Source organism: Synchiropus splendidus, chromosome 3 (assembly GCF_027744825.2).
Source record: "Synchiropus splendidus isolate RoL2022-P1 chromosome 3, RoL_Sspl_1.0, whole genome shotgun sequence".
NCBI classification, from domain to species: Eukaryota; Metazoa; Chordata; class Actinopteri; order Syngnathiformes; family Callionymidae; genus Synchiropus; species Synchiropus splendidus.
Window position 1 is genome coordinate 28,983,100 of NC_071336.1, and position 19,634 is coordinate 29,002,733.

Sequence of the window (19,634 nt, forward strand, 5' to 3'; positions counted from 1 at the left end):
CGGAACATTCCATCAGAGGAATGATCCAACAATTACGGGAGCCCTTATACAGCACCGCTGTTTATGAGTTCATTTTCAGTGAACCACATACATTAGCAACAGAGCCTTTATGGACTCACTCAGCACTCCTGCAAGTGGTGTTGTTTTGGGTTATAGAGATAAATTAGGCACCGCAGCATCAATTGTTTTGTTGTGTCTTCCTTGCTCTCAGCTGTCGGACACACCAGTGAGTGTAGACACATTTTAATCCATCCAAGTCAGGGGCAAGGTTGCAGCATGCAACTCAATAAATGACGAGAAAATAAACAATGTGCGTGACAAAGAGCTGTCAATGAGACTGACGCCGACGCTCTAATGGCCATATCCCAGCTGTTCCCAGCTCAAATGGAGATTCTGTGTAGATGTTTCACCTTAAAAGCACCTTTTGCTCAGTATTTATCTTTCCCCTTAAAGTATTGCAATGTATTTAAGTTGAGTATTATGTATTTTATGGGTTTTTTTCTGTCCTGCAGTCTGTTTGTGTAATCAATGTGCCATTACTGTATTGCTAGTTTACTGCATCTTTAAACACATGTTTAAACAATCTAAAACTGGATGAGTTTGTCTATTTAAATGTGTCTTCATTTAAGGACTTGTATTTGCTTTCCCGTTTTTCGCATTTTTTTTTTTTGCCCGCACACCTATTAAAATAATTATGAAGCAAAAATAATCACTCTGTACCAATGTATTTTCTGTAAATTTGGTAGGCAGGGAGGCCAGCACGACCACATTTATCCATACAAATGTGGTCACCCAAGTTGCAGACATATTGTACAATTTAGTTTACAGACTTTGGGAGGGCTTTAAACCCACACGCCAACAGACACTCAGGTTCATTCAAGGCCACGAGGCTGCAGCCACAGTGCAGCCCAATATATGTGAAATTAAAACTATTAAAAACCCAAGTTAAAATATTTTTATTAAGTGAAGAAATATAAGACACTGTAAAACCCGATAAAAATCGATAAACCAAATATGTTGCAGTTACAAAGGCATCGAAACACCACACAACAATCGTAGGTTCGACTTGAAGGAGTATTTTGAAAAAATAAATTAGCAAAAAAATAAATGATATCAAAATCATAAACATGGCTGCATGGCTGATTTTTGACTCATTTCATCAACAGTGCCGCCTTAGCATGTCAAGTGCTTTGATGAATGTCTTTGCTGTTGGAAGCTTATCTATGCCAATTCCTTTGTTGCATCACAGAGACAAGAGCCATCCCTGTCTTGTAAATGCAGGTCTTTACTCATAACTGTGAACTACTGTAATTCCACCACCATCAGCTCATGTCTATCAGAGGACAGAGTGTAAACAATGGCTTTTCAGTTCCCATCATACAAACATAAATCTGTCCCTTTGTGTCTCACACTTCTTTAACAAACCAGATGAAATGGCTTTCACAGCTCTCATGGTCTCCGTGCAAGTCGGGTTGATCAGATACTCAGGCAGCAGGAATCCAAAGTATCCAGTGTCCCTCAACTCAAACGCGAAGGTGTAGGGGATGCCGTTCTTGTAGGCCCAGTCTATGGAGCTCCCTGAACTTACATCTGCAGAGACAAAGCATTACACAAGAGTTTAGTGAAAATAGGTGCCCTAGCTTGACTTGTCAGAGCTTGAATAGAGCAAGTTGAGTTACTCACAGAGTGTGGTGGAGGCCGGTCCGTATCTGTACTTGACTCCGTAGGCGGAGTACAAGGCTGTCACTGCACTATGAGCTGCTGACTCCTGGAGGAAGGCACGTTGGTTACTTGATTTAGCGACTGCTTTATACCAGCCATATCGAAGTCCTTGAATGAAAATGTTTCCACGTCCACTATTGTAGATGTTTTGCCCTAAATAATAGGACTATATATTTCTTCATTTTCACATTTTCCTGTTCGCAAAATTAAGGTATCGTAGAACAAACAGCAATATTGTAAGACGCCGTAACTTCAGTACCTGAAGAATGGCAGTCCCATTTTCATTGCACCTGCAGCGTGGGGTAACACTTACAGATATGAATATTGAATAGATCGGAAATGTGTGTAGATGGTGAAAAAAGCATTTAAAGAGGTCTAAATTCATGATTAAAAGACTGGAGGGGTCAGGGGAGGTATGACTACTGTGCCATCGTTCAAAGCTAAAATAAATGTGTCTGCTCCTATGGTGATGAAATGCGATGTGTTATTGAATGATAATATCTTACCACACAATTGAAATTGGGGATGGTGGCGTACTTGTAGGAATATGGATATAGCAGCATTTGGGCGTACGCATGGATCGATATGTAGGCTTTTATGTGCTTCTTGTGCTTCCGCAGGAACCTGGCAACCGCTTTGACTTCAGGTTCAGATTCAGGAAAGGGACCGCAGTAAGTGTCGTCACAGGGGTGGGAGGAGGCGCCCTCTTCTGCGGGACGAAGAGCGGAAGAACCCCGGTTACTTCATGTGTATTAACAAATTGAATCAGGCAATGACCTGAAACAATTTGAGATTGTTTGTGAGAAAGTAAGGACAGGAATCAGCTGAGTTTGGTAGACTGCAGATACAGTCTGATAGTTCAAAGTATGAACCAGTTCATCGACAAATAATTCAATGTGAAAGAGTGTATGAGAAGAATCTACACTCACCACACCACTTCACTTTCCAGTTTCTATTCGCGTCCACCCCTCTGCAGTGGAATTTACGATTTTTGGACCTGGTCTTCCTCCAGAATCGATCCTGTTGGACAATATTGAATTATAGAACCATTCTTCAGCATCTCTTCAAGAACTGATCTTTATTACCGTAGTCCAGCTGAAACGATAGCCATCAACGTTGAAAACAGGCATGACGTAGAAGTTGAGCTGGTTTAGCAGTCGCCTCATGACTGAGTCGTGCTTGTAGGAACTGAGGGCCTGGGAACAAAACAAATTTCACACACAACTACATATTTGTCCTCTTATTTCTTCTTCTTCTTCTTATATCACCTCAAACTACATTATGCAGCTATAGAACATTGTATTTACTCAGGCATAACCAACACACTAAAGGACCTAGACTGACCTCTTGTGTCCATATATTGCAATTACATTTTCGGATTTCTCATAGTTTTCCTGTTTAATTCCCTCGTTTTAACGACAATTTGAAACTAAATCATTTCACATTAAAAACATTCTTTGGATTTGTTTCCATTTACACACAAACATAATATGCATCGTATTGTTTACTAAGATAACAGTCACAGAGATTTATCGTCTTTTAGTGTATTTATTTTGAACAATGTTTTTTTTTTTTGGTACTGCTTCTGGCTCTGCTGGTTTGTCAGGATATGGTTGCGTTTTCTGCACTTACAAATACTGATACCTATACCTATGGACCTGAACAAGCTTACCAGCTTCTTAAAATCCAAGTTAAGGGGAAGACACCTTTGTCATCGAGTGCTCAGTGTATACCAAGGCATACTTTTTAGGTGAAATTGCATCTTATGCAGCATCGAAAGTGGACAAAATGGACGTGGGATAGGGAGAAGTATTGAATTGAATGAGATGTTTTTGAGTTTTTTTGTCATTATTTGCAGTATTCACACAAGGCTTTCTAAATGTGGGTGTAATATTCTGGCTGAAGAGGATTACACGTGTTTGTGCACTGGTCCCAGCACCAGTCCAGGGGTCCACATCTAAAGTTAATTGTAGTGGAGCAGGCAACAACACGAGTGGATGAACACTCAATAGGCGCCCACCACAAATGAAAGTGCATTACTGGCCAGCACACGCTGCACTCGTGACATAACGTCTGGAGAAAAAGTCATTAAACACACTGGCATATAGTGCTTGGCTCTGGTCTGTTTCATCACTCTTCTGGTAACAATGATAAAGGTTAAGATGGAACGTGTCTGGCTGTCAATATCTGCGCAGTAGTTCAGTTTAGTTTGCCTACAGGTGTCAGAGCAGTATGCATTTCTCTCACTTGCCTGAAGATGAGGGCTATTATAAATAAGTGTGTACCTCTTTGACGAACCACTGACAAAAAGCAGGCCCGATCCACTCCCTGGCGTGAACCCCGCAGTCGATCCAAACAGATTTCTTCTGGGGACGACTTCTCTTTCCGAGCTGACAGTGGACAGTCGTCATCAGTATCTCTAAAATATTCTTTTATCAACAGTTGCAGTTCTCATGTCACCTGAAGCACGTAGAGCGGCCGTCCCTCATACGACTTCCCAACAGAGAACAGATCAACCATATCTGAGTGGGTTCGGTTCATCTCGAACATCCAGCTCTGTATCTGTGTGGGCAGAATCACAAGTTCAAAAGTGCACTGGCATTAGGACTTCAAGTGTGCATTTCTGCTAAGGCGTTCAGAAATGTGTCAATCTGCGGTGTGTGAGAGCTGGTCGGGGGACTCTCTGTAGTGTGCAGTCTGAGACCTTGACTGAGTCATGAGTGATGGACTTGTGGACATAAACATTTGAGAGCTGCGAAGTACTGTGGGATGGAGATGTGTGTGTTCTGGGGTCAAGGGTGAGATTAAACATAGAATGTTTGGGTGTCTACCTCCTCCAGAGAATGGTACACCTCGTAGTCGTACTGAGACGCTGACCTCCGCTTGCGAGACGAACTGTGTCCCGTCTGTTTTTCGATTTCCCGCTGAAGATTTGTGATAAACACTCTGTTGAGGAAGAACCAGTGGTCATGACAATGCTGAAGGACTCAGCTGTGAACCAAATCACAAAAAGTAACTTAAAACTTAAAACACAATGGTGTTGTTAGAGCCCAATGTGTGACAGAATATAACTGAAAGCAGGTTATTATTTGAGAAGGAAAAGCCTTCCACTCATGGATCCGGAGAATCACTGATCTAGATGGGTGACTTCCCTCTTCAAAAAAACACCGGCCCTCACTATCCCACGGGTTTACTGTCGTACAATGTGAGACCTCTGCAGTGTGTCTGTCCCGGGGTGAACATTACCCAGGGCACTTCACAAGGCAGCTGTCTAGGATTGTTGTATTGGACTAAGACTTCCACGGGCCGAGACCGAGTCAAAACCAAGACCAAGCAGAGGGGCGAAACCAAGACCAAAACTGAATACAGAATAAAGCTATTAGTTACAGAGACACACTTCAAATGAAACAGTCAACATTGTTTTGAAATTCTTTCACTAGACTAGAGGACCAGTGGTCTCTGTATGCTCAGGTCTCGGTCTCAGCTCGATCACCTGGCTATTCTCCATCAAGAGAATGAGTGTTTCCATTTTGAGCCTGTCCCAGATGAGCAAGCTTCCCACTTTATTTTCAAGAGAAAGTCCAACCGACCAGCGGAGAAAGAATTTGTGCGACAGGATGACATTCTCCAGCCATGTTATGATCAGATCAAGCAAGAAGGGAGGAAGTCGAATAAATATATTTTAAAAACAGCGTGATATAAATGCTGATAAAACAGCAACAACTGAGTGTTCTGATGGTTAGAATGCCAGACAAGATTGCTATTGCTGGCAGGATATTTCAGGTCTTACCTCACCATGGTCTGCCTCCAGTTTAAAGGCCCTACGCCTCCTCTCCCTCCACGGCGGAAATGAACGCAGTCAACTACATCACTCTGAAACCCTTTAAAGAACCTCAGTGCTGCCAACTGGAAAATTTGATAATTTGTTCTGATGGTTTGGTTTTGTTAGGGATCCCTTTAATCCTCCTCCAACAACGTAACCGCTCTCATTCATCCCCTAATTTTACAGACCCACTTCACACATCCAAGTGAAATCTACTTGCATTAACGCAGGCACAAATGCTCGACATGGCTGCCGTCTATGACTTCAGTGAGCGGTTTAAAGCATGATTACCAGTGTTGGTTCTATTCTAACCTAAAACAGATGATGTCATCCATTAGACGCATAGTGGGTCGCATTCAGCTAAAACTGGGAAAAAAAGATGGGGCTTCGACTGTGACTCTGATGAAATCATTGATGCCTCGCTTGCTCAAAAACCCTCAACCACACTGCCCCCTGCTGAGCAAAACATCTTTGAAATCTCTTCAGAGAGTCCAAAAAAGGAGAAAAAAAACCCTCAGATGTGCACTTCCCCCGCCCCTCACTTCAGCAGGGAGATGACAATGGAGCTCTTTCAGTCTGTGGCTGCTTTGATAAATGTCCGTCATTTCAACGGTAATTTTCATGAGGGATGGGGAGGAGGGATGAAAAGGTTGCTGTGGGATGCTTTTGGGGGAGAACACTGTGTTGTGCGCCTCAGAGACAGGACTAACACATATTCAGACAAATGGTCGTTCCATCAAGAGAACATCCATGACTTCTAAAGCTAGTGTGTGTGTGTCATTCGACTCTTACCTATAGTCGATCTGCCTCTCTTTTAGATGGACATGAAGCGCCTGTGTGTCCTTGCGCTTCACATGTACATCAACAGTAGCGTTGCCATGGATCAGTGTGACACTGTTGGGCTGCCAGAAGTCCACCTGCATGGAAACAAACAATCATTACTGCTTCAGAGGTACAATCATGAGGCAAAACAGTGACAGGCAATACCTCCTTGTACTCGTCCTATGACCCAAACACTTCTGAACCCAACCCAAATTGGGGTCAGAAGATCCAAATTGTTGGACCCCACACTTTCTTATTAATACTGAGCACATGAAGAATTACTCCATTTTCCATCTATCTATCTATCTATATATATATATATATATATATACTTATATGTATATCTATCTATCTATCTATCTATCTATATATATATATATATATATATATATATATATATATATATATATATACACAATCTCTTCATCCATGTTTTTATTCATCCATCAACTCACCATTACTCTATCAATCAGATGATACATCCATACATTATTAGGAGAAGTGATGACAGTATGGTGTTATTTAGTAACGTGCACTAACATGTAGTGTTGTAGTCGAGGCGACCTAACCTGTGACCACAGCATACAGAGACCAAGTCCAAGATCAAATTGAATACAGAACAAACTGTTCATTCCAGTTAAAGTACTTCACTTCTTGATTTATTTAGAAAAAAATGAGTGTTTCTTTTGCACAAAAATATAAATGTCTGAGCTATATGGCTAATAGCCTCATGGTTCTGTTCTCTCTATTCACTTTGGTTTCAGTCTTGCTCTTGGTCTGGGCCTTGAGATAGGAAACTGAATTCTAGTGAATTCCAGCTTCAAAATCATTCTCTCAAATTTGAAGAATCATGTCAGGAGATACATTGTTGACATTGGTGTTAAAGATCCGCTGTAAGGTGGTTGTAATGTTTAGTTGTAGCAGAAGGTGGGGTTGTTGGCACTAAATTCAAAAAGAAAATAGATCTTTTTCAGCCATAAGCTGCAGCGGTGTACAAGCCGTGGGTGCAGTGCTCCTTTCTGTAGAAAGGTCAGTGGTGCACCCGGCCTAAAAATGCATGAGGATCACTTCTAAACTGGTTTTGAAAACGGGCTCCAGCATGGAGACTGACTCACGAAACAAACTGGGCAATGTTCTGAACTTGTATCATGAACACCAGACATCTTTTATTGATCTCTTATTGACATTAATGCGCTGTTTTCACCCGCGTGTTTGAAGTTCTGTCACCACAGCCGGTCTCAGCTGCTGCTTCTCGACTCCGGTCCACCAGGAGATCGACTCTGTGAACAGAGCTGCGAACACATGGGCCAAAACATTGCATTTTAAGGTAAATAAAACTCCTGTGATTTGATCGTTTTGATGGGACGAGGCATGAAACTCGTTTGCCCGTAAAAATGTAAGCCTCAGACCACAAGTAAGAAATAATAAATAAGTTGAATCTTCTCATCAGGACATACTTGAAATATGCTGCTTCGCCTTCTGATGTCATTTGTGCTTGACTGTGTTACAGACATTAACACTGTCTGTCACCTTGTTTTCTGCTCATCATGGCTGTTAGCTTTAGCTGAACCCACCTGGCCTCGAGCCATGTGTGCTTGCCAACCACATAAACACAGACACCACGTGGTCGCACTGACAGAGTAAACCAAAAGTAGTCAACAATATTCAGGATAACACGGACGATGTAGTCACTGGTAACAAACAAGTGGTTTGGCATGTGAGTCCTCAGCTGGCATTTTTATTTTCTGTCTGTGCACGGAGACGGGAGTGCGGGCAGTCACTACATGTTAATGTGTCGATTGGTTTAATGGTTCACAGAACGCATACCAGATTAATTTAGCTTTGTTTAGACCCGGAGCCATGAAACTCCTGCTGGAATCTTTTCTGTGTCCTTAAAAATACTCTGTTGCAAATCTTTTCAAGCGTTTACAAGTGCTTAAATGGTTCAACATCAAAAGCCTAAAAGGCACTTAAACGTACTTAAGAATTCAAGATGAGTCCTGAAAAACAATAACTTTCAGGAGTTCAGGATTTTATTGTTTAATTTAAGAGGCCCAAATGGCATTCTGTGGGCTTAATGAATGGTCATGACCGTTGTTTATCCTATACACTTGCGTACAGATGTAGCTCATGGTGTTGAGACATAAATCTCTATACAGACGCATTGCACGGTGGTGTCTGCAGATTGGCTGTTAAATGAATTGGAGGAGGACTGTTAAAAACTACATTTATAGTTACAAGCAGACTTTTTGTACGGCATATGAAGTGATGTGGTCAGTGGAGTTTTATAAACGAAGGGAAAGTAAAGCGGCACAAACCAAAAGAGTCGATCTTCATTAGTCTTCATGAGTTATGATGTTTCCTTCATTAAAGACAGTAAACTAATGAAGTTAAACCACAAACAGCAGAGTGAGGGATTAGGACGGACCAAGGTCCAATGAAACGATAAAATATATTCAACACTACGAGGAAGAATAACCAAAATAAATGATGATGTGAGACGGAGTGGAAAACCCACCCTCACCAAGTGGAGGATCTGACATGGCCCAAGTCAAACTTTAGATTTCAAAAGTTTTTGTTTGTAATACCCCCCTGCCACAATTTAAACCTAAGGGGGAACCCGAATGCATCTTCCAGAGAAAAAGCCCCACAAATGAGCACATCTTGCTTTTGTCCAAAATGAGGCTTTGTTTGTTTTTGTTTTCTTTTCTAGCAATATGTTTTATATTTAAACATTTCATTCATGAGCCATCTTCTTGGTTCAAACCCAGACGTGGAAAAAGTGAAGCCTGAGGGCCACATGTGGCCCTGTGCCTATATTCATTTGGCCTTCATGAATTCAGAGCAAAACTAAAATAGTACTTCCTTTCATTCATTTCCTTTCATTTATTACCATATGAATTTTTGGTATAACTCATTTTTATGTTGTTGTTATATTTTTTCACATTTTATGAGGTCTATCTTCCCTGTTAAATGTCAAATTAGATTCTTTTAAGAAGTAATGTTCATTTTAAAGGAATTTTTGTCCTTCACAATCAACAAAGATATACAATAAATACCTTGAAACAAAGTGCCTTTATATCATAGTTACAAGTTTCATCCATGCTTCTGTTAACAAAATACTCATCACTTAAAAAGATGCTGTGGTATTTAATCTTTATATAAAACAAATACAAAATCAATAAATACATAATTAAACAGTATAAAGTATATAATATGTCTATAGTGTAATCATACTTGCAATGGTTTCTCCATGTTTTATATTACATAAGTGTCAAATCAAATTTGTCCCAGAACAGTCACATTATATGATGTGACCCTTTAGATTTAAATGGTCCCTGTAACGGGGGCGCCCCCTACTGTCCGTCCATCAACTATAGGTTAGTGTAATGTCAAAGTCAGTATTTTGACAATTTGTAAGACCCAATATAGTTTGTCAATATTGCTAACTGTTTTGGTGATGCATCTAATCATGAAGAGTTCAGTGATCCACTTGTTCTCTGGCAACAGTTCCCAAAATGCTGCTCTTGCTGTTGTCACAAGACGTATGAGTAGCAACTGCCTTGAAGAAGACAGCAGCCCTCCATATCAAGTATTTACCACAGCGGGTATAAACTCAGCCGAACATGCGATTGCTCTGCACAGCAGCTCAGCGTTTGGCGCCGGCGCTGTTCGTATTGTGTGGCGGTTTAGCTAGTGAAAACTCTTGTCCGCAGCTGTCCAAACACTAACAGCGATGTCCTGGCCTGGCCGCGGAGTCCTGCATCCGCTGCTACTCCACACCAAAAAACACTTGGACCGCATCCTGAGCAAACCTGCGCACCACAAATTAAAAACCTGGCCTGCTGTTCCAGGAACAGTTAAGAAAGCAGCTAAGAGTTGATCCACGCGGAGGCCTGCGCTGAGATTCATGATTCTGAAACTCTGAAAAGGAAAGGATAGAATAGGACTCTGTGTAATCAGAACATAAATAAGCAGAGTAAAACAAGAGCGATGGAAAAGTTCCAGCACTGAGAAACGGAGCTCCAATGATATTAATGTTAGTAAAATCATAACTTGATGGTTCTTTTTATATTTCAGTTGACACACTGTTTCTACTTTGAAGGTGGACATGGATCCGCAGAGATTTGTTAAGACGCTCACATAGATTCATAAGATTATACTTCCACAACCATAATTATTAATGAATGAGCATATTAACTCAATTATACATCACTTTCAACTTGTCACTAGCCAAAGTTTGTGTAGAGCAGGATCATAAACCAACCAGTAAATTCCGAGTTGAGCATCTGTCTCTAAGTACAACAGACTGATACAGCTGCAACCATGCGAAACAAGGGGGAAAAAGAGTCCACTGACTTAACTTTAAGCAAAATCAACATTTTTCAAACAGCAATGAATATGTGAGAAACAATCACCGTGTTTCTTAAATACAAGAGTGATTCTTTCATGGTGCTGTGTTCTCAGACGTTTCCATGATGGTTTGTAAATCACTGATGTTAATCTAGGGCGATGTAAAAGGAAGGTCACTCATGTTCCTGAGGTTTCAACTTAATGACTTCCAAATGGGTTTTGGAGGAACAAAAAGAAACATTGTGACCTCGGAGGTACGCCCTCATTTAAATATCTAACCCCAAACAGACTGGCAGCCTTATTATCAATACAGACTCCACTCAAACCATTCACCCAGTGTTCGGAACATGCTTTTTAGACACACAACATATGAGGAAAAGTGCATGAGGCACTAGTTCATCTAATCGTCTAGTTCAGGCCTGGCCAACCCATGCATGCGGCGCTTCACCAAATGAGCCGCCAAACTGGTTGCGATTTTGGTCAAGTTGCTATTGAGATGATCGTTTATACAGGAAATAACACGAAAAAGTAAGACCTATTCCGGCGAAATGTCAAAATATTGTTCAAAGATTTTGATTTGACAACTTTGACTTGACTGACAAATGATAAATGAGCCCTAAGACAAACCAGGAATCCAGTGTTTTCTTTGAACAAACCTTAAGGTGCCCCAGAATTCCCTTCAGCTCATCCACCTCTTGGTCATTGCTTGGCGTTATCCTGAAGACCTGATCACTGCAAAGACAACACAGTGTCACATTACCACTGATGGAGCTGAACCACCCACTTACACAATCACAAGATCCTTTTTCACGCTTCACTTTATGGGTCCAAGGGAGTGGGCGTCTCCTGATGGGTCAAAAGACTCAACTAAACGTCATTACGGGATAAAATGTCACCATTGCAGCACGTTCGGAATAATGCACCTGGAAAAATACTACAGGGACAACAGCTCCCATGTTCACACTCAAATACAAAAAGTGAACTGAAAACATAATTCCAGCGTTTCACATCTCACTTGAAAAGACTATTATAGATATTGATAAACAACTCAGATTTAGATTCAGAATCTGAAATTACAGTAAATGTATGGGTCACGTTTTAGATTAGGGAATATCCAGTGCCCTAAATAAAGTACTTACTCATTATATTGGATTTTCATATGAGTACTTACAGCATATTTCCGAGAAAATAATAATTATTGAAGTATTGCTTTGTGTCTTTGTAAGACCGACTGGTTTCACCCTGGAATAGTCAACAAAGGTTCACTCTAAACAACACCATAATTGCAAAGTATTATCTGGAAATAAGCAAGTAATTTGCTTATTAATAGTCAATAAAATGTTAAAATGTTGCCATTGTATGAGACTAGCTACATCATATATGTCTCTCCTACCTGCTTCATACTTCCTCTAGTTCATTCAAAAGTCTCTTATTCTCTCAACAACAGTGACCACACTGAGGTTTGAGGAACACAGGGCTGCTGCACCCATGAGTGACCAGCAAGCCCTCCACTAACAACGACAGCTCAACTTCAAAGCCAAATAAAAATGCAAATGCAACTCCATGTTCATCCTTCTGGCGAAAAAAAGGAAAAGTCATCTGAACCTCGACTTTTCATTTCCAGCCCTCTGGGACGTAAAAGAAGGTATACGGCTCCACACAGGGGTTTCTGGCAGCCTCCTCTGCCTCCGCTGAACCACATCAAAAGATCTTTGGAAAAACAGACCGTCACCTCAGTCATGCAGCTGACATGTTTTCCCAAATTACTGTTTGTGTCCAGCTCCAGGTGCTCTTGTGTAAGTGACGCTATCTGGCTGACAAAATGACCTAAATGCACCAGATGCTGTGAGACACAGCCAGTGCTGGATTTGATGCCATGTGAGACAAGAGCTTTCCATCAAGTGCTATAAGCCTGTGCCTGCTCCATCCTCACAGGACACAGGACAAGTAATACATGACTGTGAATGGGTGATTATCTATAGGTGTGACTCGGGCCAAATTAGACGCCTCCTTCCCACTCAACGGCAGCTGCAGCTCACATGGCTGAAGTCAGCCGATCACAAATGTGGCACAAGTTGATGGTGAGACATGAAAAAAACACACAATTTACAAAAGACTTTTCAACAAAAGGCTTTTGTCGAAAAGAAGGAAATTACAGTAACAGCATATACATATAATTTTCAGTTATCAATCTTATATTAATTTTGTTTGGTTAATGGTTTTGGTCTCAACCTTGTCTGGAATGTCGCCACAACATTTCAGTCGTCTGAATTCCGACCACATCTAAATGAACTGTGTTGTTCCCACTTTAGTTTTGTGACCAGACAGTAATTCTTCCTCCCAACGACACATTTGTAAAGAATCCGTATAACCTCTTGAAGATGTTGAGCATGGTTTTGACATGTCATCTACAAGGACAGTGCACAACTAAACATGTTTTTGCTGAAGATTCTTTGCTGACATCAGTCTTACCAAGAAGTATGTTGGTTTGGAACATCAAAACAAATTCCTGCCATTGTGAAAAGTTGTCTTGACAATTAACAATTTCCTGAACTTTAATGTGATGGGTTAGAGGTTGACGACTTGTTGGGAACCAGAGAAAACCTTTTTTTGTCATGTAAAAGGGAACAAAGAATGGAGAGACTCACACACAATCATTTCACATTAGGGGAGGAAATTGGAGTCTCTCACTCTCACCTTCTGTAGCTGGGAAAGATGCCAGTGTAAAAAAACACACTAAACATAAATATATATATATATATATATATATATATATATATATATATATATATATATATATATATATATATATATATATATATATATATATATATATATATATATATATATATCCTGGCATTGTCATCTTGGAATATGCCCGAGACATCAGGGAAGAAAAAATCCATTGATGGAATAACCTGGTCATTCAGTATATTCAGGTAGTCAGCTCACATCATTCTTTGAGCACATAATGTTGCTGAACGTAGACCTGACCAACTGCAGCAACCCCATACCTATTTGCTTAGTTAATCCAGGTGGCGACCTTTTTTTAGCCAGGCAGTATATATATATATATATATATATATATATATATATATATATATATATATATATATATATATATATATATATATATATATATATATATATATATATATATATACACTGTCCAGTAACGATGTAATAAGTCGAGCTGCGATTCCAGTTTAATTTCGAATAAAAATTGAAATAGTGGCACAGAACTATCTATTACGCGAGTATACTACAGTATATGTAGTGACCAGACCAGTCCTTTTCTGTCTGATTTCCATTCATGTCGGCGGAGTTCAGCTCCTCAAACATGACGGCAGGCTCCGGTGAATGAATGGAGTCTAACTCACCCAGCGTAGCGGTTCTTGTAGAGATGTGCGCGGACGAAACATGGCACATCACTGCAGATTATCACACAAAGCAGCAAGGCCGAGGTGCCAAACACACTCCGCAGGGCTGCTGCCATCCTCCACCGCGGGACCGACAGAAGTTGACGGGAAGTTTACGGGATGCAGACGAAGAGAGAAAGAGATCTGTGGTGGAGTCCGTCCAGAGAATGTGCTGATGATACCGAGGGACGCCGTGCTGCTCTGCGATGCGCGAGCTTCTCCTCGCGCGACATGGAGGTGCAAAAGGTCGGTCAACTGGCACAGGAGAAGAATCTGCCACCTTTTTGAAGCTTTGCAGGGGTAGCAGAACGAGGTGTGTCCAAGTCACGTGGTCCTGCGGTGCCAAATCTCAGAGTGGTCTCCCGTGTTTAGCTCCGGAACACACGAAACACTTTGTAAACGTTTTATTGCGTGTTAAAAAAAAAAAAAAAAAAAAAAAAGTGAAACAAGCTATAAAATAAAAAAATAAATAACGTAATAATACAAAATAATAATAATAATAAACTATTGTCCTGACAACAAAAAAAAAACATCAGAAATCACAGGGTATGTTATGTTCACCATATTTGGAAGTAAGTACAGGATGGCATTCACTCTCACTTAATTTTATTAAACTGGAAAACCCCATGTCTTGCTTGTATCTAATGGTGGTTACAAGTAGTTATTCACTCTGAGAAAAACATAGGTTTCTTGTTAAGAGTTGATGAGGCAACTTCCCATCCTGGAATAAATATCCATTTAGACAGTGATACTCTTGTGATGTTGAGTCACTTATATGATAGCCGGTGAACATTTTGCTTTGTTCATTTGCTATGTTGGTCTGTCCATCATAAAATATGGAGAAAGGACAAATACAAAAGGTCAACACACTGAGCATGGCTGCAACATGAAGAGCTCAATGATGGTGGTAATGAGAGACACGCTTCACCGCCTCTCACTCATGAAAGTTTCTTCATCATTTATGAAGGTTGCACATCAAGGAAACATCATCGAAAATGAACCACAAGCATTTACAGTTTAGCCATGAGAATATACTGTATATTAGCACACTGCAGCAACCACACATTCAAATAAACCATTTTTAAATGGTAACATACATTTTTAATCTTGTTTCCATTCACCACCGTCTATGCATGACCCATTTCTTTCATAACATTGTTCATGTGCATTTCATTTAAATGATACAGTAATAACAAAACAACATCAGCTAAATTAAAGGTGATCAGCAGATCCCAAACAAATATTTAAAAAATACACTGAACCTGCGGTGAAAGGAGCAAGACCATGTCCAGAATTTGATTTAACTTCTCACAACCATCTGCTTGAAACTCACAGTTAACTAAACTGTTCAGAATACAAATAAACTATAAACTTACACAAAAAATATACCTGTGACGCAACGAACTAAATAAACCAAACCAAAAAAAATACATGAATACATTACCCAAAGAAATGCACACACACAAAAACTACTACTACACATACAACATAACATGAAGCGACGAAAGAAAAACAAATGAAAGAAAGACAAATGTCATGTGAAGAACATCAAGAAAAACAAAATACTTAATAATAAAACACTCCACTTCATCAGATCGACCACAGTTTCACGCAAAAAGCTACTTAAATCATGCAGACTAATCTTTCAAAGGAGAAAAGTTATACACAAGCACATTCAAAATAACCAAAAACAGAAAGCTTCAAACCACAGGTACAAAAGGGCAGTTAGTGTCCCTGAGAAAAAGAGAAACCAACAACTTTCAAGAAGAGTTTGCAAGACACAGTCCTTCTAGTTCAGGATAGGGAACTCTGACGTAGACTGGAACCAAACAGAGACTCCAGCATGTAGAGGCTGAGTGAACCTGGTGCGGACTCTGTGGAGGAGGGTCATGGTTTTATAGACTCTGTAGAAGGACAAAAGACCTGCATAGTGATCCAGGTACACTCCTATTCTGGAGGACGGAACGTTTGAGAGTTCTGTTATGATGCTATTGTGTGTAAATGAACAACCCGAATTGAAACAACATAAAGACCAAGATTTGTCATTGAATCCAAATCTACTTCCGGCTGCTGATCTGCTGATGTTCCTGTATGTGACTGCTACTTCAACTTCTCCTGTCCACTCCACCTCCCAATAACAACGGCTAGTCAGGCTCTCTTTACTCAGGACCTGAAGAAAGTCGGTGAATCTGTCTGGGTGATGGTGAGTGGACTGACCGTTTCTCATGTTTGTCAGTTTCCTTTTCCCTTCAGACAAAAACAACCTTGAGCTTGCAGTGTTTGGATCCAGAGTGATGTCCTGTGAGTACTTGAGGAACTCAGCTCGGGTCTTTGGTTCGTCCTCTGACAACAAGCGCTGGTCTGGAGTGAGCATCAATGAGATTTTGGTCCACTGGTCTCTCATGAAGTCCTGGAGTTTGACTTTGCTGGCCGACACGACAGCTGCCACTTCCTCAAAGCCGCAATGATGGTGGACGCGGGCCCTGGTGTTGAGCGTCTCCTCATTGGGCTCTGAGAGTGGCAAGTTCTGGAGAATAGTGTAGCTGTCCAAGTATGACAGATGATGCAGCTGAAAATCTTTCATCTCCAGCTCAGCGATCTCCTGCTCCAGCTGCTCCTGAAGGCCTCGGACTCGACGAGCTTCAATCTGCTGCCTGGCTCTGATCTGCTGCTCCACACTATGGAATAAGTGGTTGAGGATCTTTTGACTGTCCCTCACTGCTCTATCAGCCGAGACAGCGATCTCCTTCTCCTCGCTCTGAAGCAGCTTCGCATCGTCATATGTCACCTGGATCCTCTGTTGGATCCTTTGTCGAATCAGATCCAGCTCTTTCTCTGGCTCTCTTCTCTCTTCTGCGGACAAGACCGCGTTGTGCTCTTTAGGTTGGTCTTCAGTACAGACACCGTCATGACAGCAGTCGGTCTCCTGGAGCTGCTTGTGAGCGTGTACCAGCGAATGTCTCCTGAAGGTTGGCTCTTCCAGATGAGGCTGAAGGTGTCGGTCACAGTAAGAGACCAGACACATCATACAGGACTTGAGCACTTCCTGCATCCGCTCAGTGCAGGACTCACAGGCCACATCTCCAGCACAGCTGGGGTCAGCAGTGTGGAGTCCAGTCTTCTTCAGCTCCTCCACTATCTCCGCTAGCATGATGTTCTTCTGCAGGACCGGCCTCGGTGAGAAGGTCTTTCGGCAGTGAGGACACTTGTAGATGTTCTTGTCATTCCAGGAACCTTCAACACAGGTTTTACAGAAGCTGTGTCCACAGTGAAGAGTGACAGGTTCATCCAGTATGTCCAGACAGATCGAACAGGTGAAACATTCTCTCTGCAAATCAACTCTGCGCTCCATTTGTCTGCCTGAAACACCAACTTCCTCACAAGTGAAACCACTTAGATCTCTGAGTCATGGTCATGTGATGTGAAATTCATGTCCGATTGGTTGCTTCCTCCTATTCTCTTGAGTTCCTTGAAACCATGTGATGATTATAATAAATGAGCCAACGTTTGTTTGTCGCCACGGCTATCAGCAGAGGGTCATGTGACTTGGGCTCCTGTCAAGAATTTAGCCTTGACTCAGGCATGTTAGTGAGCACTTGCCACTTGACTTGGACAGCAAAGGCTTGAGACTTCACTTGAGGTACAGAAACTTGATTTGAAATTATGCAAACCAAGTTATGCAAACTTGCTGCAGCAGGGTTTCCGTCACCTCTGGAAAAATGAAACATCAATGTTTTTTACATTCATATTTCCGGAGAGCAGTTTTGTCACACACATTCAGTATAAAAATAGAAAATAAAATATATTAAATATAAATATCCTACTACAAACTCGCTTCATGACATAGAATATAATTCATATCCTATAAAAAGTAAACTGTATAAAGCAGTCATGAAATTAATTAAATGTTATTTTACAGGAGAAGTAGAGAACAACAGTTTGCTAAGAAAAAAATCACTTACCTAAGGTTAAAGGCTAGCTATTCCCAAGTTCCACTTTAGCCATTAGCATCTGCTAGCACATTAGCAATTGTGGAATTGGTATAGCCTACATTATGCCACAGCAGGAAGAATATGAATTAGAACAGATCAGGTTGGCTGGTTCAACACAACATCTCATGTTAGTCAAAAGTTACACTGCTTGCCACGGCTCTTGTAATTAGCATTTGTTGCCCTGTTAGCATTCCATTGCGCAAGTAAAGCCAATTCAACTGACCTAAGTTGAGCTCCCATGTGTCATTTTTCAATCGAAAATAGTTCTTGTATTGTTCTTTGACTTGGAATCAAAGGCAACTTTTATCACAAAAGTTTTTTTTTTTTCTGAAGATCTTAAGAGTGGAATAAAGCTAAAATGTTCAAGACTTAAAACTGTTCATTTTGAGAAGAGAAATTGATAGTTATCATTCCAAAATCCTATTTCTGTCCGGCCAGCAAGTACGAAGCAGCTCTGCCCTCGGCCATGCCGCACCTGAAACCCATTTGTGAGGCTTCAGGGTATTGTTTAAGTTGAGGCCTATTATCTTAGCTTGTTTATGCGTCTGTTTGATCCCTCGCCTTCCTCCTAACAGTGATTAAGCGTCTTAGTCCACTGACAGTCGTTTCCTCTCCTGATTGTATAGCGCTAGCACATTTTTTACATGCTTCTCCCCAGCATCAACACCCAACCACCTGTTTAACACAATTACTGTACCAGGACCAGCACACTCCCCTGCATGCAGACACTACAGTAGAGTTTATGACCTCCTGTGCTTTAGATATTGTTGACAAAACAAGCAGCCGCGTGCACATAGCAACAGATGATAAACCGAGAATTATGCAAGAGTCCCTGAGAGAGCTACAACGTTAATTATTAACTAGTCAAAACTTGAGATGAAAATTAAATTGTTAGGGGAAATTGTTATGGCATGCTACTTGTAATTTAATCCATTACCTTGGAGATAATAACAATGCACCATCTGCTGGTGTAGTAAGTATTTGCCAAGCCTGCATTTACCCCCGTCTCAGGTGTGAACACGGTTCCAAGTCGTCAAAAATTAATTGTGAATCATAATGATTTATTTTTGGCTCCTAGAAACTCGTCGTTAACAGCCCATACAAGATCACTGCTTGGCGTGATCTGTCAGTAACTTCAACGTTGGTGCTTATTCACTGTAATAAAACCTGTGCTAGAAACTTTGACTTAAACGCTGCTTGGACGTCAGCTCAAGGGCTTTTGACATTGTTGCATGTGATAGAAGGGGCATCTTGAGTAATCTGAGTGTCTGAATAAAAGTCAGGCATCTCTGCCCCGACAGCGCAGCCTCTGAGATCGTGTTGCAATAACAAGAATGCAAAAGCAAATGTTGAAGATGCACAAATGGCTCACAATTGTTCATTGCATGTTGCAACACTCCTCCCATATGACTCTCTCCATTGGCAAAGTCAGTGCTTTCAACCAACGCTGAACTGTCTCCTACAAATCCTATCTTGTTAATTTTAGAACTGGGCAAACTGTCA

General features: G+C 41.0%; 2 protein-coding genes across 2 annotated transcripts; both read right to left on the reverse strand.

Annotated features, from left to right (window-relative positions):
- Positions 1–989: 989 nt before the first annotated feature.
- cpa6 (carboxypeptidase A6) lies at positions 990–14,463 on the reverse strand. The gene is made up of 11 exons (XM_053860148.1): positions 14,101–14,463; positions 11,377–11,452; positions 6,338–6,462; positions 4,554–4,668; positions 4,183–4,284; positions 4,008–4,112; positions 2,808–2,918; positions 2,652–2,742; positions 2,229–2,431; positions 1,684–1,768; positions 990–1,590 (listed from the first exon to the last, which is right to left on the reverse strand). Exons 1-11 carry the CDS (start codon positions 14,214–14,216, stop codon positions 1,376–1,378), a joined length of 1,344 nt encoding a protein of 447 aa, XP_053716123.1. The 5' UTR covers positions 14,217–14,463; the 3' UTR covers positions 990–1,375.
- A 191-nt stretch (positions 14,464–14,654) lies between these two features.
- On the reverse strand, positions 14,655–18,366 carry LOC128756041 (tripartite motif-containing protein 16-like). Its single transcript, XM_053860180.1, has 2 exons — positions 18,102–18,366; positions 14,655–17,850 (listed from the first exon to the last, which is right to left on the reverse strand). Exon 2 carries the CDS (start codon positions 17,489–17,491, stop codon positions 15,929–15,931), a length of 1,563 nt encoding a protein of 520 aa, XP_053716155.1. The 5' UTR covers positions 17,492–17,850; positions 18,102–18,366; the 3' UTR covers positions 14,655–15,928.
- Positions 18,367–19,634: the final 1,268 nt, after the last annotated feature.

What these genes read in the sequence shown, in the direction of transcription:
- cpa6 (XM_053860148.1), bottom strand. Translation starts at nt 14,216, where the DNA reads ATGGCAGCAGCCCTGCGGAGTGTGTTTGGCACCTCGGCCTTGCTGCTT. An exon ending in GAGAGGCAGATCGACTATAG is followed by an intron (nt 4,669 to 6,337) that starts GTAAGAGTCGAA and finishes CTTCCTCAACAG; the next exon opens with AGTGTTTATCACAAATCTTC. An exon ending in TCCCCAATTTCAATTGTGTG is followed by an intron (nt 1,769 to 2,228) that starts GTAAGATATTAT and finishes GCCTTCCTCCAG; the next exon opens with GAGTCAGCAGCTCATAGTGC.
- LOC128756041 (XM_053860180.1), bottom strand. Translation starts at nt 17,491, where the DNA reads ATGGAGCGCAGAGTTGATTTGCAGAGAGAATGTTTCACCTGTTCGATC.